Source organism: Schistocerca gregaria, chromosome 2, assembly GCF_023897955.1.
Source record: "Schistocerca gregaria isolate iqSchGreg1 chromosome 2, iqSchGreg1.2, whole genome shotgun sequence".
In the NCBI taxonomy this organism is placed as follows: Eukaryota; Metazoa; Arthropoda; class Insecta; order Orthoptera; family Acrididae; genus Schistocerca; species Schistocerca gregaria.
In genome coordinates, this window is record NC_064921.1 from 389,362,572 (window position 1) to 389,383,663 (window position 21,092).

The following is a 21,092-nucleotide window of genomic DNA, read 5'->3' on the forward strand; positions in this document are numbered from 1 at the left end:
AGTGGCCCCTACACTGATCCCTGGAGCATCCCCCATTTGACCGTACCCCACTCAGACCCCACATCACAGCCATTTGCCACACTGTGAATAATGACCTTTTGCTGTCTGTTGTTAAAGTAAGAGGTGAACCAATTGTGAGCTACTCCTCGTATTCCGTAATTGTCCAACTTCTGGAGCAATAGTTTGTGATCAACACAATCAAACGTCTTAGTTAAATAAAAAAAACTATGGCTAGCATTTGAAACCTTTTGTTTCACTCATCGAGTATCTCACAGAGAAAAGAGAATATAGCATTTACAGTTGTTAAATTACTTCCAAAGCTGAAGTGTTTTAAAATTTTGAGTACTCTGCAGAGAGGAGACTGTGATGTTGTCTGCTAATATGGGAAGTTAACCTATTCTCACCAAGCTCATACCAATTACATTCATGAAATTCATGCTTTTGTGTTTCCTTTATCTTTATTTTGTTGTTTGCTTTGTTTTTATGACACAGTGTGAAAGTTGAATGAGGGCTCTGTATTTTTCTTACAAATGTTCTCTCGTATAAAAAAAGAGACAAAATATATGAAAGGAGAGAGGCACTTATGTTTTACAATGCCTGCACAAAAAAACGGCACTCTTGATAAATAAGAAGGTAAATAGATGACTAAGAAAAATGGTTTCAACAGTAAAAAAAATGTCAGTCTTATTAAATGAGAAAAACAATTTTTGATGTTATTTGCCATTTAAAAAGAAAGCAAGATCACAGGATATGTTTGATACTATACACAGCATCTAGGGAATAAAATATTATACATACAAAAATTTTCTGTGTTCGGAGGAGATACACCTATGGATTTCTTTCTGTGGGGAGAGGTGAAGTGTTTGGTGCTTGAAACATTGGCAGACACTCCATAAGAGCTGAAGCTGTAGCTGTAGCTATTATTCATGAAATTCCAGATTAGTTTGAATGTGTTAGACAATCACCAGAAAAGTCTGGATTCTTTGCACAATCAAACTCCCAGGTATAAAACAACTTCAAATTTATGCTTACTTTACAAATGAGTTACCCTCCAGTGGGCACACCATTTTTTATGTCACAAGCGGGCTTGTGGCTTACTTCAGACACTTGTAAAGTGTAGCCATCTTTAAGTTACCACAGTAAACATGTTTGAGCAAAATCAGAGTTTAATTAAACAGTAATAAAATAGACTGACATTATATGAGCTAAATCACTGCTTAATTAAACAATAATAAAATAAACATTCATTATATCACTTTGATGCTGTGTACAAGTGTTACCTCACAGTAATGACACACTCAAAGCATTGAACTGCGCAGTTGCATCAGTTCACGGCCGACCATTTATTTGATTGCTAATTATCTCACAGACAGCTACCTCACTCTGGAACTGTGCCGCTAGTTTGGAATCTGGGTCATTTTCTTGCATCGACTGTACATGATTTCTCATCTAGCTTGCTGTTTATTTATATTTCTGCAGTTCAATTGAATATATGATTATGGCAGAACAACTTAGCATTGTGTTAGTTGACACAATAATGAAGGGATAGGTATTGGCTTGCAATTGTGTAGCACCACTGGAGGAACAAGACAATGTTATTTGTCGTTGGCACCATTTATACACAGGGGCATGCACTCAAGGGTTAATGCTTTAAATATTTGAAGTTAAGCATGTAACCCAGAATATGTTCAGAATAGGTTTGAAATTATGTTTAAAGATTGTTGGAAGTCAATAATTGTTCTCATTATCGAACACTGGGTCACTATATTATGGGTAATTTGCACTTTGTTTTAAGCAAAATCTAGTTTTCCATGCATCTCAATATTTATGCCTCCTGAACCATGTGTCGTACAATGATATAATTTTGCAGGTACATTCAGTGCTATATGTGGATACTGTAAGCAATGTGTCTTGCAATTACAGTACCAGCAAAAAAGAGCTAAATTAAAATGTCATGCCTGATTTGACAATTTTACTGCATGAACAGTGACACTGTAGTAAGTGATAAACATTTTTCCTTTCATGATTCTGCTGGGGCTGTAAGTGAGAAAAAAGTTTTGTATAGGTTTGAAATTGTGTGTAAAGTTTGTTGCAAGTCACCAAGTGCTTTCATTCTCAAATAATGGATGAATATTGTCTGGATACTTGCATGCTCTAAGTTATGCTGTCTCAAAACATACCATAATTTATAACTGTAATACTTGTCTTACTGAGCTCAACCTTCCACATAAGATTATACCTCTTAATGAGTAGATTATTTAAGCATTTTAAATTTTTGGATTTGGACACTATTTACATGCCATAATGAAAATTAAACTCCTGTTGCTCCTGTAAAGCCGTTCTAAAGGCAAACTGAAACTGGATCCAGGATAGCTGTTTATTACTACAGATTGACATGCAGTTGCTACAACTGTATTCATATAAATGGATGATATTTTCAGCAAAATCAGTAAACAATTTTCATCATAAAGCAGTCCGTCCACCGTCTCCAAATACTGCTAGTGTCAAGACCTTCACAGACCATAGATGGGCATCAACGTACCTATGACATTTTTGTCATACAAAAAGCACTACATAATTATGTACACACAGTTTTTTAACATCCAATTATTCTGAGAGGAAATGGATACAGATGTCTTGATGGAGAACACTTTTGCTACTCATACAGTTCCCAATGGTATGGAGAATTTACTATACATCCGCTATGAATAACATAGTCTATTAGCATTGCTTGTTCTTACATTCTGTTACCATATTTAGATTTTTTAGAAAAAAGGATGGTCCCTCTTAACCTCCCTTTTACCATTCATGTGAAAAACTGCACAACAGACAGCTCTCACAAGACACACAGTTATGGTCCTGATCTGTAAATGAAAATGGTGATTCAATAGGCAAGACTCAGTACAAGAATTAAATTGCGGGGTGCCGCAGTAGACTCACTTTCCAAGAGTGTTGATTGAAATGAGAAAGTCACTCATGTAAAAGGGCTGTTACAAAAATTTATGTTATGTCACTCCAAACAAATAAGAATGACTTACTGGCAACAGAAGTAGAGAGAAATGGATGTACATTGGATGTGATGCTGTATGTGAAGTTTCTACACATCAAGATGGATAATAAACTCAAGCCATCTCAGGACACAAATAAATTAATAAAAAGTTCCCTTTTGCCTGCTTTTCGATTAGGAAATCTCCCTCATTGTGTTGATCTGAACGTAGGATTTATATCATACTTTCAATCAATATTGACCTAGGGCATAATCTTCTGGAGCATTAAGGTCAAAAAAGAATTATTCTGCAGAAGTGCGCGAGCAGAATGTTGTGTAAACTTTATCACCAAAAGTCTTTCAGAAGCCTCTTCAGAAACCTAGGTGTTCGTACACTTAAAAGCCCAACATATACTCTGAAGTAGGGTTTGTGGTTAATTACACAAGTGAATTTAGGATGAACTCTGCAATTTACAACCACAATACTAACAGTAAAAGCAGAGTACACTTCGTTACCTAGGAGTCAGAATGCAGTTCTAAACTATGCTGCAAAAGTCTACAATAGGCTGTCAATAGACAGCAAACAACAGAATATAAATAACCACATATTCAAGAATAATGTACAGGAATGTCTGATTAGCCACTACTTTCACAATCTATCAGAGTATTTGGACTCCTTTATATATGTTTTGTATAACTCTGATGTTTCTATCACACAGATCTTGACACTGTCAGTGGCCTGTGTCAAGTAAATACTTTGTTTTAAGTATTATATAAAAATAGCAACAGAGAAGAACAGGACAGAGAACATTGGTTTTTCCCTAGAAACTGTTTTACAGTTAATATACACATACAACAAAGCTAATCTAAAATTTGATCCCATAATTATCCATATCAGTAAATTACAACTAGTTGTAGTTTATTATTAGCAGGAAAAACCAGTAGTTGTTGCTTCTACCTGTTCATGTTTAACTCGTCTCTGTCCAAATCTCTGAAAACTATTCTGCATTATAGGATTTATGGAACATTGTGTGTGTGTGTGTGTGTGTGTGTGTGTGTGTGTGTGTGTGTGTGTGTGTGTGTGTGTGTGTGTGTGTAACATAACACATTTATAGCTTTGTTATTGCTTTAGTGTTGTGGGTAGAACATACCATTTCATCGATATGAAATCCGGCACTAGAAAATTTAGGAAAATTGTTGATCTTGACAGAAGAGGCCTCTGTTCAATGAGCAAAATTGCATATGTGAGCGCACCCATCACTATGAGAGGAGGTGGTGTGGTCACTTGGCACACATCTGACAGTGCCACTATGTCAGAAGTGGGGTGGGAACTGCTTGGGCAGCAGACAAACAGACTGTCGTATGTCTGTCCAGAATGATCTGTCAACAAACATGCCTGTCTAGGTAACAGATCAGAAAGTGGATAAGTTTCACCAGAAACAGGTGGTTCGGCCCCCCTACACATGCGTCAAATGAATGCAGCTGCCTACTGGACTGTATGAAACCCCTGATTGTATTAACTCAGCAAAGCTGTGTGATACACTGATCTAATATTGAAATCTGACAATTAATGTTTATTCAAAAGTAATTTTCTACATTATTTAGTAAAAATACTGTAGGTGCAAGTAAGAAACCTGATGTAGTACAAACTAGTAGTTCTTAAGACAAGTCAATGTAGGGCCCACAACCTATCGTGCACCTCATTCTGCCTTGGAAAAATTATTGCCTAGCTGTATATCCCAGTTGCGATTACCTAAAATAGCATCAAAAAACTGCACTTGCTCCCAAAAACACCCACTACACGAAAGCTGGAGTTTCACAAGTACCCTTTCTTAGCATATGACAATGTAATAATTATGTACTATTGTTCGTGTCATGTAAGGCGGCGGCCCAAGTTTCAGCCATTCTGCACATCCCCCTTCATTAGCCACTGGCGGCAAATAATATTCATTCTCTTTCTGAGCAGCTAGCAGAGAGTTACAGCTAGAGAGCGGGAATCTCGTTTCTACATGCTGCAGCAGTATAGTTGTGAATGTGTATCTTGTAAATGTGTGATTAAAAGAAAAGTCAGGTGACGGCAATAATTGTGACGTGCTTCACAAGCAGGCAAGGTGGATTATTTACCGCATTTATAACTTTTTCGAATGCGAATTTAAAAGCAGGTCTCCTACTGTTGTGATTGGAAAGCACAAGAACATACTCCAGAACCATGTGGTGTTGGCAAGAGAACTGTAAAGATAAATGTAAACGAAAGTGTCAGAGCTGTAGGAACCACAGAAACAGTTGGTTTTGTGTCATCTGGAAAGCATCAAAATCGTAAGGAACCTGTAACACAAATGGATAGTTTTAACGACGACATTTTAAAGTGCTCCAAGTGAATGATGGATGCCTAACATAACAAAAATGTGTTACAGTTATGCAGGCTTCAATGGTTAGTGCTTTGTCAAGGTAAAGCATTTTAAAAGATATTGGTTTCAAATATCTTAAGAAGAGATTTTTTAGTTCACAGAAGTGACCTATGTACAGCATGAACTATATATATCCCACATAAAGATTCATGATACAAGAGGAGGAGGTAGTTCAACAGCGTATTACCTTGATGAAACATGTGTCAATTAGAACCATTCCATAAAGTCTGCTGGAAAATGAGTGATGATACCAGTGGTTTTAAAGTTCTCATAAGGATAGGTTCTCAGATAATTATTTTGCATGCTGACTCTACTTCTGGTTTTATTTCTGTGAATAAACTTGTATTTACACGCAAGAAAAACAGCAGTGATTACCATTCGGCAACAAATTATGTCAGTTTCGTGACATGATACACAATTCTTATCATATCTTGCTTTGAAGTCAGTCATTGCCAGCTACAATTCAACTCTTATAGAGAAAACATCGAGTACAAACACCAGAAAAGCGGATATTTTTCCCCAGCTTAAAAATAAAAATATTAAGTACCGTATAAACCAGACTCATGCCAATCTCCTGCAGCTCGTTAATTTATACTGTACAAGTCATGTGACAGAACGTACAAACTTGACTTCCTTGCACGTGAATGGGATCACACAGTTTTGCGTTTACCCTCATGTCACTATCATTGTAGCACCAAGGAATTAATTTGGGCAAAGGGCTTTAAGGATACATGTGAGGGGGGAGAGGGGGGGGGACATTCAAGATAACATATAGTGAATTGCTTGTGTATGAGGCAATAGACAATGAGGCAACGACAACATCCCACATGTAGCATGGGCACAGCCTGTATGACATGCTGAAAAGCTTCAGAAAGAAGAATCTGACAGGAAAATGATTATGGATATAAGCCTTGAACCTATCATAGTAAATTTTGTCCGGAAACAGACTCAAATAGAAGTGATGATGGTATTACGATGTAGACTTTGGAACAAAGTAATACTATTTCTTAGTTTTAAAGACTTGTGGTTTAAAAAATGTGTTTGTCGACATATCAGTTGCACTTCCTGGCCTTTTTGATTAGGACCTTGCATCCTTTTAATTATGCCGACTATAATGTTCAACATATTGGCCAAGGAGAAGTAAACTTCTCCCACCATGTTGTAAACTTCTGTCATTTTCAAGACATGATCTGGAAAAGGCCCTAAAATGACAGTAACTGTTACTTGTTGAGATATCGGTGGTTTTTGATGTTATCAGTCAGGTACCCTGGAGTTATCTGCAGATGATGGTTAATTGTTTGCTTGTTCAATGGTTAATAAATGCGGTCTCTCACTGTAATAATATTGAACATGCTAGTTCACATTCACAATGACCATTAACAATTAAAAAATGACAACTTACTGACCATTTTTACAACAGTCTTTTACATTAGTCTTTTCTACCACAAATTCTTTATTACACGCAGTGATTACACTCAACTATCATCAAATGCACACACGCACACACACACACACACACACACACACACACACACACACACACACACACACACACACACATGGCTCTGAGCACTACGGGACTTAAAGTCTGAGGAAATCACGCAAATCCGTGCCCGAGGCAAGATTCAAACCTGCGACCATAGTGGTCACTGTGGGGCAATGGACGTGAATTAATATTTCTCTCATGACAACTGATCACAATTGGTTTTAATATTTATTATTCCCCTCATAGATTTGAACATATAATACAATGTACACAAGCCTGACTGTTATCCACAGCAGTGCAGTTCAGCAACAAAGACTTTCTCTGCCCATTCTCTGCTGCTGTGCATGCGCAGTTCTCAACCCCCCCCCCCACACACACACTTCCTTTCTGCTTCGCCTCTATGTGCAGAATCATCATCCTAGGTGACGCAGGCTTTAGTCTTAAGCAAATTGTCTTTGTATGAACATTTATGCTGCCAAGAATAATTTTATCATTTAAAGACTGTATGAGAAACAATAATTGCACACAATTTATCGACACATAGCAAGGTGAGTCATCTGGCATGTATACTCCAGAAGCAAAATGGGAAACTTTCGAATGGGCCCACAAAATGTGATTTCAATGGTACGGATAAATAGATGACACAAGTACAACAGCAACAGCTGTACGTTCCTCCTCAGCAAAGGAAAATCCTTTTGGTGAATGAGGAAAATGAGCCAACAATAATCATCTATGAGGGTTGCCCAGAAAGTAATGCACCACATTTTTTCTCCCACAAAAACAAGGCTATGAACGTGAAATGTTGTGTATGTATTATTTGAAGTCTCCTGTGCAAGCACGCCAAGGTTTCATCACTTCTGACATAGTGTAGCTGCAAGACAGATTCAAAATGGCAGAGAAAGAAACTGTGGGAAATATTCAAAGACACTTGTGCAAAGTCTATGGAGAATCTAATGTCAACAGAGTTACAGTAAGTCACTGGACACAGAGGGTGAGGTCATCAGAAGGCGGTTTGGCATCCATGATCTGCAGCGGTCAGGGAGACCATCCACTGCTGTCACACCTGAGATGTTGCAGCGAGCTGATGTTGTCCTTTGTGAGGACAGACACATTATGACTCGGTAGTTGACACTGCATCTGTCAATCAGCAAAGGAAGTGTGAATGCAATTATCTGCACTCTTGGGTATTCAAAAGTGTGTGCAAGATGGGTCCTGAGGTGTCTTAACAGTAGATCACAAATCGCACAGAAAAAACATTTGTCTCGATTTGTTGCAACATTTTGAAACTGAGGGGGAGGCCTTCCTGTCTTAGATTGTGAAAGATGATGAAACCTTTGTTTACCATTTTTAGCCCCCAAACAAAATGACAGTCGATGGAATGGCACCATTCCATTCCCCACAGAAGAAAAAATTCCAACCAACTGCTTCCACCAGTAAAGTCATGGTCACCATTTTCTGGGACTGTGAAGGTGATCCTCACTGATGTGATGCCAGGAGGTGGTACCATTAATTCAGAAGCATATGTCAATGCACAAACAAAACTTGAGGAGGAGGAGGTGCTTAGTGTTTAACGTCCCGTCGACAAACAAGGTCATTAGAGATGGAGCGCAAGCTCGGCTGAGGGAAGGATGGGGAAGGAAATCGGCCATGCCCTTTCAAAGGAACCATCCCGGCATTTGCCTGAAGCAATTTTAGGGAAATAACGGAAAACCTAAATCAGGATGACCGGAGACAGGATTGAACCGTCGTCCTCCCGAATCGAGATGTGCTTCCAGCAACTTTGGCTTCACAGCAACCCAGGAGATGTTTTGCTGTAACATGATAACATTCAGCCCCACACAAGTCTAAGGATTCCTGAAAACATTACAAAAACAGGGTTGGACAGTGTTGCCCCAATCACTCTACAGCCCTGACTTAGCACTCTCAGACTTCCACTTGTTTGAGCCTTTAAAGGATGCCATTCTTGGAAGACATTTTGAGGATGATGAGGAGGTGATTCACACAGTGAAGCACTGGCTCTGCCACCAGGACAAGGATTGGTACCAACAGCGCACACGCCCTTGTTTCACAGTGGAGGAAGGCCATAGAATGGGATGGGGATTACGTGGAAAAATAGGGTGTGTACATAAAACACAATTCTTCCCTGTGTTTAATTCTCATTATATTCAATACAGAATTGTTGAAGAAAGCAAAATGCAGTGCATTACTTTCTGGGCAACCCTCGTACTTCCAGGCAGTTTAAAACTATGTATTTTGACACTACTATGAATGGCTACCAACGCAGGCAAAGCATTCTTCCACTGTAGTGTGTGTAAATATGAAAATGAAAAGAATACACTGGTTCAAGGAATGACTGAAATTTCGGGACAAATATATCAATGAAAAACTGCCTTAAGGAAATATTACACTCAGGATGTGATGATTTACATCTACTTTCTCTGAATGGGCAGTCACAGCTTTAATAATCTGTTAAAACCGAGTGAGGCAGCACAGTGGTTAGCACACTGGACTCGCATTCGGGAGGACGACAGTTCAATCACACGTCCGGCCATTGCGATTTATGTTTTCCGTGATTTCCCTAAATCGCTCCAGGTAAATGTCGGGATGGTTCCTTTCAAAAGACACAGCCAACTCCTTCCTCATCCTTCCCTAATTCGATGAGACCAATTGCCTCTCTGTTTGCTCTCCTCCCAAAACAACCCAACTTGTTAAAATTACTTTGCACTCACATTAAAAGAAAACACAGTTATGAGAAAATCTACTCAGTCCTCTAATGAAAGGTCATTAAAGTACCACATTGTGGGAACATATAGATCATCTGTGAAAGAACCTGTGAGCTCTGAATTTTTTATTATTTTATTGCACTCCCACTTGTATGTTATGTGTAAAATACTGATTCTCTTCAACTCTACTATTTTGGTAATTGCCAATGGTCTTTTGTTTTTATTTTCAATTGTAGAGTCAACAATTGTGGAAACTCACAATACAGTGAGATAATTTGTAATAAAAATTCCCTCTCTCCAAGCTTTTTCATCTCAGGAGGATTTATAGGGGGCACCCATGATGCACTGAGAATTGCTAGACGATTCTATAATAGGTGGTTGTTAGCAAGAAGCAGTGCCAATTATCTTATTCCTTCATCTTTTAATAAAATGCCAACAAAAACTAAATATCAGTTATCTTTCATCATTTTAAAAGTAAACATATTCAAAGAAAATTCTTTTTTCCGTTATTAGTTGGGCACTAGTGTTGATGATGGAGAAGGAAAAAGAGGGGGAGGAGATGTACTAGCTAACACCTGGTTTCATTCAGGAGTAATGGTCTCAGAAAGGTTGGGAACCACTGGCACAGACACTCAGGGCAGAATGCTAAAGCCTAAACTGCTGTGAGCATTCCCTGAGGAAATTTGTAGGTACTGGATTATCTATGTGCAAAGGCAAAATAAACTTGAAGGTAATCTTATTTGTTTAATGTGTCCTTTAAAAAAGAAGAGGGAGGAGGGGGGAGTGAGGGAGGGAGGGAGGAGGGACGGAGGGAGGGAGGGAGGGAGAGAGAGAGAGAGAGAGAGAGAGAGAGAGAGAGAGAGATTGAAGTTATTATTGCCACATGAAACATGGGGAGATATTCCATCTCTAGGAATTCCTGTACATGTGACACTTGTTCTACATGTAAAGCAAGTTCACGGAAAAGAAACAAAAAGATTAAAAGCCAGACTGGACAAACTAACAAACTAAAGAAAACTAAGCAATGTTTGCTATGCCTTACATGTGGCCATAATAAAGAGCATGTTTTACAACGAAAAAGACATCCAAACAAAATGTAAAGGTGAACATCAAGTATCCATTTGTGACAACAGCTTTCACTTTATATATTTACATACCGCCCAAGTGAGATTATTAGGACCAACCAGTAGACTGACACTTGCTATTTTGAATATAGGAAGCCAATCAAGTTTCATCAATCACTAGATTATAGAGACCTAAGAACTGAATGTCACTGAAAACATAACTTTTGCAGTAGCAACCACTGAATCAGCCCTCAGTTCATCCTCTGCATGAAGAAGGGTCCACTTCAACATGATATGGTGATAGAATAACACTCAAGTAACAATTACAGCCTTTGAATGTTCTAACAAAGTCACTCATCAAACAACAATGTAACAACTTGTGCTACAGTGCAGAACTAAGGCTAGTGAATCCATGAGAAGTGCTGGAAGACCTTCCTACTGAAACACTTAGTGAGATCTATTACTACTGGAAGATTCTTTCAAGTGACCAATTAAAACTTCATGCTGAGTTGCAGACTGGCACAACACTTGGCTCTTGGTCACAGTCTGGCAGCTTTTCTGAAATGTGCAGGTGGGAATTACCCTTAAAACACATTCTCCACTCCCGAAATCATCCAAGCCTCAACCAACAGTAACCTACTGTCCCCACACCCTCCACTCAACAGTTTCCATCCTTTCTGCACTATTACCTCCTCCCAATTCGTCTCCTCAGTCTCACTGTGTGCCGCTCTCAGCCCCCCCCCCCCCCCCCCAAGTTTTTCCCCTTCTCTGCTCCTCTGCTTTCCTATTTCCCACTCCCCGCATCCCACTTCCCACTCCCAATTTCCCTCCCTCCCCCACAGCCTCCCGATGCTGTGCCTGGCAGCCTTGTCCTGTCACCATCTAGTTCCTCTGAGCTCTCCAAGGCAGCAATGACTTTCCTCCTCTTTCCCCAACTCACTTCAGATTGCTGCTTCTGCTCAGCGTGACACAGTTGCATTCTGGCCAGAGTTAGTGGTGACGTATGCATGAGGTGTGTGTGTGTGTGTGTGTGTGTGTGTGTGTGTGTGTGTGTGTGTGTGTTTTCCTTTCTGAGGAAGGCTTTGACAGAAAGCTCAGCGTGTTATAGTCTTTTTGTTGTGCTGGTTGCAACTCAATGTTACAGTGAGTAGCAATCTATCTTATTTATAATATTGTTGGTATTTCAACCTAGACTTCCCATTATTCAATTAAATTTTCAGTTTTATTATATTTGTTCTTCTACCAACAATTTTTTGCCATATACTCACTGGGAAGAGAATAGGCACCACTAATGAATGCACACCGATCCACTTCATTCAAAGTGATCTTAAAAATATATCTGACATGATACAGAGTTAATGGGATTTCGAAACAACCGGAATAAGTAAGACTCAGGAAAGCTTACAGTCCCATAAAAACAAAACCTAAAATCATATATTTCAAGATACATACTGCACCAAGAATGTAAAAAAGAGTTGCAAGTCAGCCAAGGAAGAAAGATGTTATTTTCTCAAGATTAAATTTCAGTCACTGTTACTAGACAAGTCAACATTCAACAACGACTTTGCAGCCAGCCTACATTGCAGCCTGACAACCTTACATTGCCTTTTATTCAAATACACAAAACATTTCAAAGTGGATGATACAATGGAACATTGTGAACTAACAAATTTAAACATGGTGGAGGCAGTAAGAAATATGGATGGTACTGACCAGAAACAGACAATGAAAATCCTAGAGATATGATGGAAGAAGATTAATTTACACGAAGCAGGTAGTGAGGTACACGTGTTCTGCAGCACCACTGAGAGAATATGAGGAGCCATTCTATATGTGATGGCCATTGTAGAAAATAAATACTCAGTAATTGGAAGCTCCCATATAGACGAACAGAGCTTGTGGATCATTTTAATATGGATAGAAGCAGCAATAAACTCATGATTTCTTGTCCAAAATGGAGAGTTTGCCATGGTATTGAAACTATTCCATTGCCTAAGTGTTGGTAAACTGACGATCATTCTCTCCAGTCCTGAATCTAAAAGAAGAAAGACTCTCAAAAGAGATTAAATATCCTTCACTACCAAGAAATGACATGAGGTAAGAGGATACCCATCATGACAAAGACCTCAAGTTGGAGAAGGAGTCTTATTACAAGAGAAAAACAAACCCAGCCACTATCAGAGGAAAGCCATAGCATAACGGGTACAACATAGCAGAGATGACAATATCTAATGCAAAGTGCTGCAACAACTGGGATGTTGAGGATTTGTTGAATAATACAGCTGGTCAAACCTTCTAAGACAAACCAAAGTGGGAAGGATGATGGGGTTGCAGACAAGAAGCAGATTACATTATCAACAATCAGCTGATCAATTTGTAGGCCATACTGCTAGTTGCACAGAACATACTGCAATGCCAGAGAGAAGAGACATTGTGTAAGTGAACACTGTGTTGAAATCTGGTGTTACTGAACAACAAGCATTAATCTTCTTTCTTAACGTTGCTAATGCTGATTTTAGTAAATAAACACAAAGGTAAATGAAAACATTACAAGGTGCTTTAAAGTCACAAAAGCTACTGCAACACAAAACTCTAAATATTCTTTAAGGTTTTAAGATCATACTAACCTCTTCGATTATCAAAAGGACTATCATAGCCCTTATCATCAGCAGAAACCTGTCGCCTGTTATCTGCATCACGACCACGTGCTGGTAGTGCATAATCTCTTTCAACAAGACTATCTCGAGTGTCAATGAGCCCTGCACGTTCAAATCCAACACCACCTCTATCGTGGTCCCCTCTATCAAAGCTGCTAACTCTGTCTCTATCAGCAGACCTGTCAAAAGTACGGTCCCGATCTCTATCTCTGTCTCGGTCTCGGTCTCTGTCCCGATCTCGATCCCGATCCCGATCCCTGTCACGATCACGGTCGCGGTCACGGTCACGCTCCACAACACGATCCCGATCCCGATCTCGTTCACTTCTACTGTCAGAACCACGAGAGAGTCCTCTCTCAGCAGCAATACGTGCCAGAGCTCGATCTGAACCCCTATCACGATCTCTTTCGCGGTCACGATCTCTATCGCGTTCTCTGTCTGATCCTCGATCACGATCTCTGTCACGATCTCTTTCACGATCTCGGTCCTTGTCTCTGTCACGATCTCGATCTCGGTCCCTGTCTCTCTCCCTATCACGATCACGTTCTCTGTCCTTGTCACGATCTCGATCTCGGTCTCGATCTCGATCTCTATCCCTTTCTCGGTCTCTGTCTCTATCCCTGTCCCTATCTCTGTCCCTGTCTCTATCCCTATCCCTATCTCTATCCCTGTCCCTGTCCCTTTCCCGGTCCTTATCTCTATCAGAACCACGAAGAGAATTACGGTCACGATCCCTGTCCCTCTCACGATCTCTGTCCCTCTCCCTATCTCGATCAAGTCCACTTCTGTCTAAGCCACCTCTTTCTGAGCCATTCCTATCTAATCCACCTCTATCTAAACCACCTCTATCTAAACCGCCTCTATCTAATATACCTCTATCTACTCCACTCCTATCCAAACCAGTTCTGTCTAGAACAGTCCTATCCAGGCCTCCTCTATCCAGGCCCCCTCTATCCAGACCACTTCGATCCAATCCAAGACTTCCGAGGCCTCCTCCTAGGCCACCGATGCCTTTGTCTAGACTCTTACTACTTTCCAAATTAGCACTCAGTAATGTTGTTGCTTTTGCACCAAGCCCTCCAAGATTAGGATGCTGTGTTGCTAATGACAACAGCGATGGTAATTCACGCTCATATTCACGTGCTTTATTGAGACCTTTGTCACGTTCCTTTTCTCTTTCACGATCTCGCCTTTCTCGCTCACGGTCACGCTCTCTATCACGTTCACGATCCCTCTCCCTTTCACGATCTCTATCACGGTCATGGTCTCTGACAGTTTCATCACGGTCCTTTCTTGAATCTCTGTCACGATCACGACCAATTCTGAGATCACTACCATCACGACTGGTGTCCTTATTGTCACGATCCCTCAAGTCTCTTGAATCACGTGTATCTCTAACGCGAATCCTGTCCCTTTCATTATCATGCTCTCGACCTGAAAAGAAAAGCAGAAATGTAATTACAAATGGGATCATACAAATAGATATGTTATTTCTCCAAAATTGTTGATTTTATTGTAGAGAAATTTATATGAATGTACATTAGACTGGACTCAATACAAAATTTTCTTACAAACACTAGTTGACCTTTAGCATTTCTAAACAGAAGTCTCTAAAATCAGTCAATAACATGGCAATAGTGTTTGTAATTTCATATTTGGCATGTTCAATAGCTTTCCTAATTTCATGCTGCATATATATGTAAATTTAATTGCCCTCTGGAATGGTCAAGCGATGCGCGTAGAGATAGAATTTGCTTACACAGATTATCTCACATTATAAAAAAAGAGATGTATCAATTGCAACATCATAGGCAATATGGTATGTAGTATGACAAATGACGCAATTTACGATACAATTCAGAAGCAATCCACACTGTTGGAGTACTTAGAAAAGTAGCTGAAGTGATTGAACTGGTTCACACTTGGACAGCAGTGATACAACACTGACATGTATGAGCTATACTGCACCATATTTGATGTGACACTATAGCCACACTATGGAACTATGGATCAAATTTCTGTTTTGTAAGTTGTTAATGAGTCAGTTACAATCACATTTTAAGTTAACATTACATTAAGATATATTTTCACCCAGTGACAGAGTTATCTATACACTGAGGTGACAAAAGTCATATGACACCACCTAATATCGCAATGGACCTCCTTTTGTGCAGCATGCTGCAGCAACTCTATGTGGAATGGACTCAACAAGTCACTGGAAGTCCTCTACAGAAATACTGAGTCATGCTGCCACTATAGCCATTCATAATTGTGAAAGTGTTCCCGGAGCAGGATTTTGTGCAAGAACTGACCCTTCGATTATGTCCTAAAAATGTTTGAGGGGATCATTTCAGGTGAGATGAGTGGCCAAACCGTCTGATCGAACTGTCCAGAATGTTCTTCAACTCAATCACAAAAAATTGTGGCCCGATGTCATGGCACATTGTCATTCATAAAAATTCCATCACTGTTTGGGAACGTGAAGTCCGTGAATGGCTGTAAATGATCTCAGTCGGTTCAGTTGGGCCAGAGGACCCTGTCCATTCCATGTAAACAGAGCCCACACTATAAGGAGCCATCATCTGCTCAAACAATGCCTCGTTGATATCTCGGGTCCACGGCTTCATGGAGTCTGCATCACACCCGAACCCTACCACAAGCTCTTTCCAACTGAAATTGGGATTCATCTGAGGAGGTCACTGTTTTCACTTCATCTTGGGTCTAACGGATATGGTCACAAGCCCAGGAGAGATGCTGCAGGCACTGTACTGTTAGCAAAGGCACTCATGTCGGTCATCTGCTGCCATAGCCCAGTAATGCCAAATTTCGTCATACTGTCCTGAAGGATACATTTGTCAAATGCCCTGCACAGTGATTTCTGCAGTTGTTTTACAAAGTGTTGGGTGTCTGTTAGCATTGTCGACTCTGAGCAACAGCCGCTGCTCTCGGTCATTAAGTGAAGGCCGTTGGCCACTGTGTTGTCTGAGTTGAGAGGCAATGCTTGAAATCTGGTATTCTCAGCACACTCTTGACTCTGTGGATATTGGAATATTGAATTCCCTAATGATTTATGAAATGGTATATCCCGTGTGTCTAGCTCCAACTACGATTCTGCATTCAAAATCTATTAATTCCCATCATGTGGCCATAATCATGTTGGTGAACTTTTCACATGAACCACCTGAGAACAAATGACAGCTCTGCCAATACACTGCTCTTCTATATCTTGTGTATGTGATACTACCACCAGCAATATATGTGGATATTGTTACCCCATGATATTTGCACCTCAGTTAATGCACTGCCTGTGTCAATTTTTGTTTTCTACGCTAATAGTTTCATTCAGGAAACTATCTGTAACTGTTTTTGATAACATGTTGTCAAAGAAATGGAATATATTCCGGCGAGCAACAAACATGAAATTGGTTCTTTCTGTTGATGTAATTAAAGCATACTGTGTTCTAGGTGTTACCAACTTGAAGACAAATTTACTGCAAAAGTGTTTGAATCTGTCAAAGAAATTGGATGGAAAAAGAAGATATGCATCAGCAGTAAGAAATGGGAATGCAATGGCTAATTATTTCGTGAGACTGGTATTTAAGTTCCTTGGCAGGACAGCAAATTCTGAGGTCTTACAAAAGGCAGAATATGAGCTAGCATGTGCATTTCTCTTTTCATGCACAATTTTGTTAACTGCATTTTTCCATTTTGCTTGTTACTATTGGTAGTTGGATCTGTAAATTCTTCTGAAACATAATAAATCAAACTAATCTTCTACTGGTAACTCTTCCTCACATTGTCTAGCAATCTGGTTTAGAGCAGTAATTACTGAATGTGGTTTCTTTAATGTTTTATTTTTATAGCTGTAAGTATCACTATTTCTAATAACCTACTTGTCCAAGGCAAAATGTGGTTTAATTCATGCGATGCAAAGGAATCGATGCCATTGTAACTACTTGCTCATTAACGAGTGTACAAATAGCATTCTTTATCACACTGTGAGAAATTATAATGCATGCTTTGCTGTTACCACTCCAGTGGAAATAGGAGTGTTGCATGGATATGCATCATGGGACCATTGTAGCAACATGTTGTGTCACATCATATCACTTCAGTGGGAGCGGCACTATATGACATTTCCTCCTGTGCGTTGTCAGGCCATTAACCTCTGTAATTTCTTCCTGTTTTTCCCCATTCCCTTTTCTTATGAATGAAGACTCATACCTTCAGGATATTGCTACTTCTGCTGAACCTTTATTTATATTCACTAAAATTGTTCACATCCTTTCTTGAGTATGTCTATAATTTTTTGCTCAATTTTTGTTCTTTGACTGTTTTTGAAAGATATTACTTACATTCTTATGTGCCCAAGTTATAACCATCATACTTAAGCAGCCATTCTCCATCTAATTATTTCTTAAGGAAAGTTCTTCACAGAATGCTCTCTATCAAATCTTATTTGACTTACACTTCCAATCTCCAGTTACTTAACTTCTAGTGGATTTACTTCGTATAGCTTCTTCCATCTTTTTCATTACACTACTTTTGCTGTGGAGGACTGATACTGTAAGAGTGTAAAACAACTGTCACCAAACTCAGAACAATCCCATTTCCTACTGTATTCTTTGTGGTACTTTGTTCTTCTGCATTTGCTTGAAATAACTTGCCCTCTACCAGATATACCACTTTATTTATTTTTTTGCCTTTGTACTTGACATGTATAAAATTTACTACAGTAAGAATACGAGCTTTCGGTAATTTATGCCAATAGCCATAATCCATGTGTACTGTGTATTAGAATGTCACATATCATCTCCAAACAAGTGACATAAAAACAGTTTAAAAAAGAGATGCAAATAATTTTCACTGGCGTTCAGAACACTGAATGGAGAAATATTGCAGGGCAAGATAACAGTAGTGCGAAAACCAGTGTCTCGTTTGTGAGACTGAACACAATGAGTTACTGAATAACTGCAGTATAAAAAAGTGCTGACTTATATGAAACTACAAATCATATGGATGGTAATGGTTCATTCCAAAGTGTACTCTTCTTCTGCAGTTCTTTACTTCGGCAAATCTTACACACACAGTAGCAATAAATGATACTTTTGGAAAATAAAACTAAATTTACTTTACTGAGAGTAATTTAATACACTGCAACTGAGCTCAACCAACATTATCGTGGACACAATTATTCAAAATTTCTGTATCTTTGAACATAGCTCAAAATATTAACTTATAAAAGCATTGAGGGATTTTTAAATAAGAACTACATATTCAAAAGCAAATCGTGTACACAGCCACCTACAAAATGATAGCAAGCAACAATGTGTGCCATAATGACTCCTTCACTGTAGCTAAACTTCCTGATACATTAAAACTTGGAACTTGAAGCCATTTCATTGTCATTTGGGTGCAATGCATTTGTTCTTTACTGTGTTCATCTGTCAGTATTTCTTTCCTACTACATATTCCAATTACTCAGAAGGTCTTCCACATACTCTGCTGGACCAGTTATCATGAAAGACTGGAACTTGCAGAAAATGTCTTTACCACAGTCTAGGATTCATTTCCAGAACGACTCTTTCACTCTGCACATTTATTTACAAAGATATGATTGTTTCATCATGGCAGTAAGATTCAGCTGTGAAGTCAGTGCAGCACAGCAGCCATTCTGTCACTGCTAGAACAGGGGTTATTCTCTCTCTCTCTCTCTCTCTCTCTCTCTCTCTCTCTCTCTCTCTCTCTCTCTCTCTCTAAATATCTTTCAACTCAATATTACTCCCGACAAATTTCAGTTACCTCTACAAATGCATGCAAAAATTATAATTCAGGCTAATTTTGTTTCTAAATGACTTTTCCTGTTGCCACTAAATATCAGATGAAATACCCAATGACTCATCTACTTCGGGCTAACACCACCAATACATCAAAGAAACAAAACTGAAATTATGATTAGAAACACCACAGAAATTGTATATTGCAGCTGAGGAGCAACACCTTGTGCATTAATAAAAATATGTGGTGGATAAAATGGTAATTGAAGATAAGACAGGAATAGGAAACATTATTGGTGCCAAATGAATAGAACATTTATAACAAAAATTACATAATCTTTAAAAATTTAAAGTAATAATGTACATAATAATTGATTTAGTGTAAGTCAGCATACCTGAAATGTAATGAACACAAAAATTATTAACTTACCTTTAACACTAAAATCACGTTCTGAAGCAGGTTTATCAAGTGGCCCCAAAATCGGAGGTGGTGGTGGTGGCGGATCTCGTTTACGGATGTCATCACGTCTTCCACATGAATTAGTAACATCATCCTTGGTTGTCCTTACAGTTGTACGCTCTAGACTGCTTACTGTCCGCTCTTTTGGAACCTCCAGTCGCCTGTCATCTTTTTTGCGATCAACGTCTTTGTCTCGGATTCTGTCATAGTCTTTCCTGAATAGAATGAGGTGATTACAGTTTTAAAATTTATTTCTGTTCTCATCAAAATGAGTAATGCTTTAAAAAAATAATATTTGTACAGTAACTGCATGGCTTAAATCTATGCTGCATTAAGAAAATACTGTTAATCACAACACAGCTCACATCATGAAATTAAAACCCCTACTGTTATCAGAGCTTCATTTATAAAATAGAGTGGGGTCACAGCATCAAAGTTCCACTAATAACAAGAATTCCCTTCCTGCAGGGAGTGAGGTGGTGGTAATAGGATCTCCTGTTGGGTAACAATGAAGTTTATATCTGTAAAACACTCTTGTAATTTTCTTAATGGGAAAACACGCTGTGACTGACTAGTCATTATCAACACCCATAAATGCTTCTTGGCTGATGACTATGTCACAACAGGCTAGAAGTCAACATTTCTACAAGGCTCCTGAGTCTTCTACTAGGTCAACTAGTCTTCTAATATTTTAAGTTCCTCTTAGAGGTCTGATACCACTTCTTCTTTATGTAATTTTCTGAACTTGTAATTCTTACTTGTGCTAGCTGGTCTTTGTACTTTGCACATTTAAATTTATTACTTCCGTGTTACTAACTTTATTCACAACAACAAATTTTGCTGACAGTATCCACATATGCCACTAATTGTGCCTACACAATTATATCATACTACCAGATGCAATTCAGGCATTATGAAGTCATAAATACTGAGATACATGAAAAACTGCCACATTTCACATGAATTCAAAATTTATTACTTCATTGTTACTATGTCAATTTGCAACACATTTTGCAGACAGTATCCACGTATGCAACTGAATGTATCTACACAAATATATCAGTGTATGACTCACAGTTCAAGAGAGATGATGGCAGAAACACTGAGATGCATGAAAAATGCTGCATCATGCATGAAGTTTTAATACATTTATCCTTTACTACTACAACACTCTTACAGTTGAGTCAAGTTAACGAAATCACTGACATCTGGCACCACTTTTGACAGTTTTCAACAGTGAAGTATCAATGGCTGTACACGAAAACAATAACCGTCTACAGAACTGTGAAGATGCATTGCCATAGAGACTGTATTTCTATGTTTGTACATTATGCATATTTCTTTGTACAGCTGTTTCATAATTTCAAAGGCATTTTCACAAATACATGGACATGAAATTTTTTTAAATATTATACTACAAACAAAGTTCTTGTTTGTTTCTGTCTCTAACAGAAAATTGGCCACTGTGAATATCTGGGCAACACTGGGTTTGCCAGCTACGCGAAATGTGTTGCATTGGCTCAATTTCAGT

At 38.9% G+C, this 21,092-nt stretch overlaps 1 protein-coding gene across 21 annotated transcripts in view; it reads right to left on the minus strand.

Annotated features, from left to right (window-relative positions):
* The window catches only part of LOC126321101 (zinc finger CCCH domain-containing protein 13-like), a 229,314-nt gene that overhangs the window by 99,475 nt on the left and 108,747 nt on the right, over nucleotides 1–21,092 (minus strand). For all 21 annotated transcript variants that reach the window (XM_049994147.1, XM_049994156.1, XM_049994170.1 and 18 more), the window contains exons 8-9: nucleotides 19,532–19,776; nucleotides 13,295–14,758 (exon numbers count right to left, since the gene is read on the minus strand). In XM_049994147.1, coding sequence (XP_049850104.1) covers nucleotides 13,295–14,758; nucleotides 19,532–19,776 — 1,709 coding nt within the window. The remainder of the gene's footprint in view (nucleotides 1–13,294; nucleotides 14,759–19,531; nucleotides 19,777–21,092) is intronic.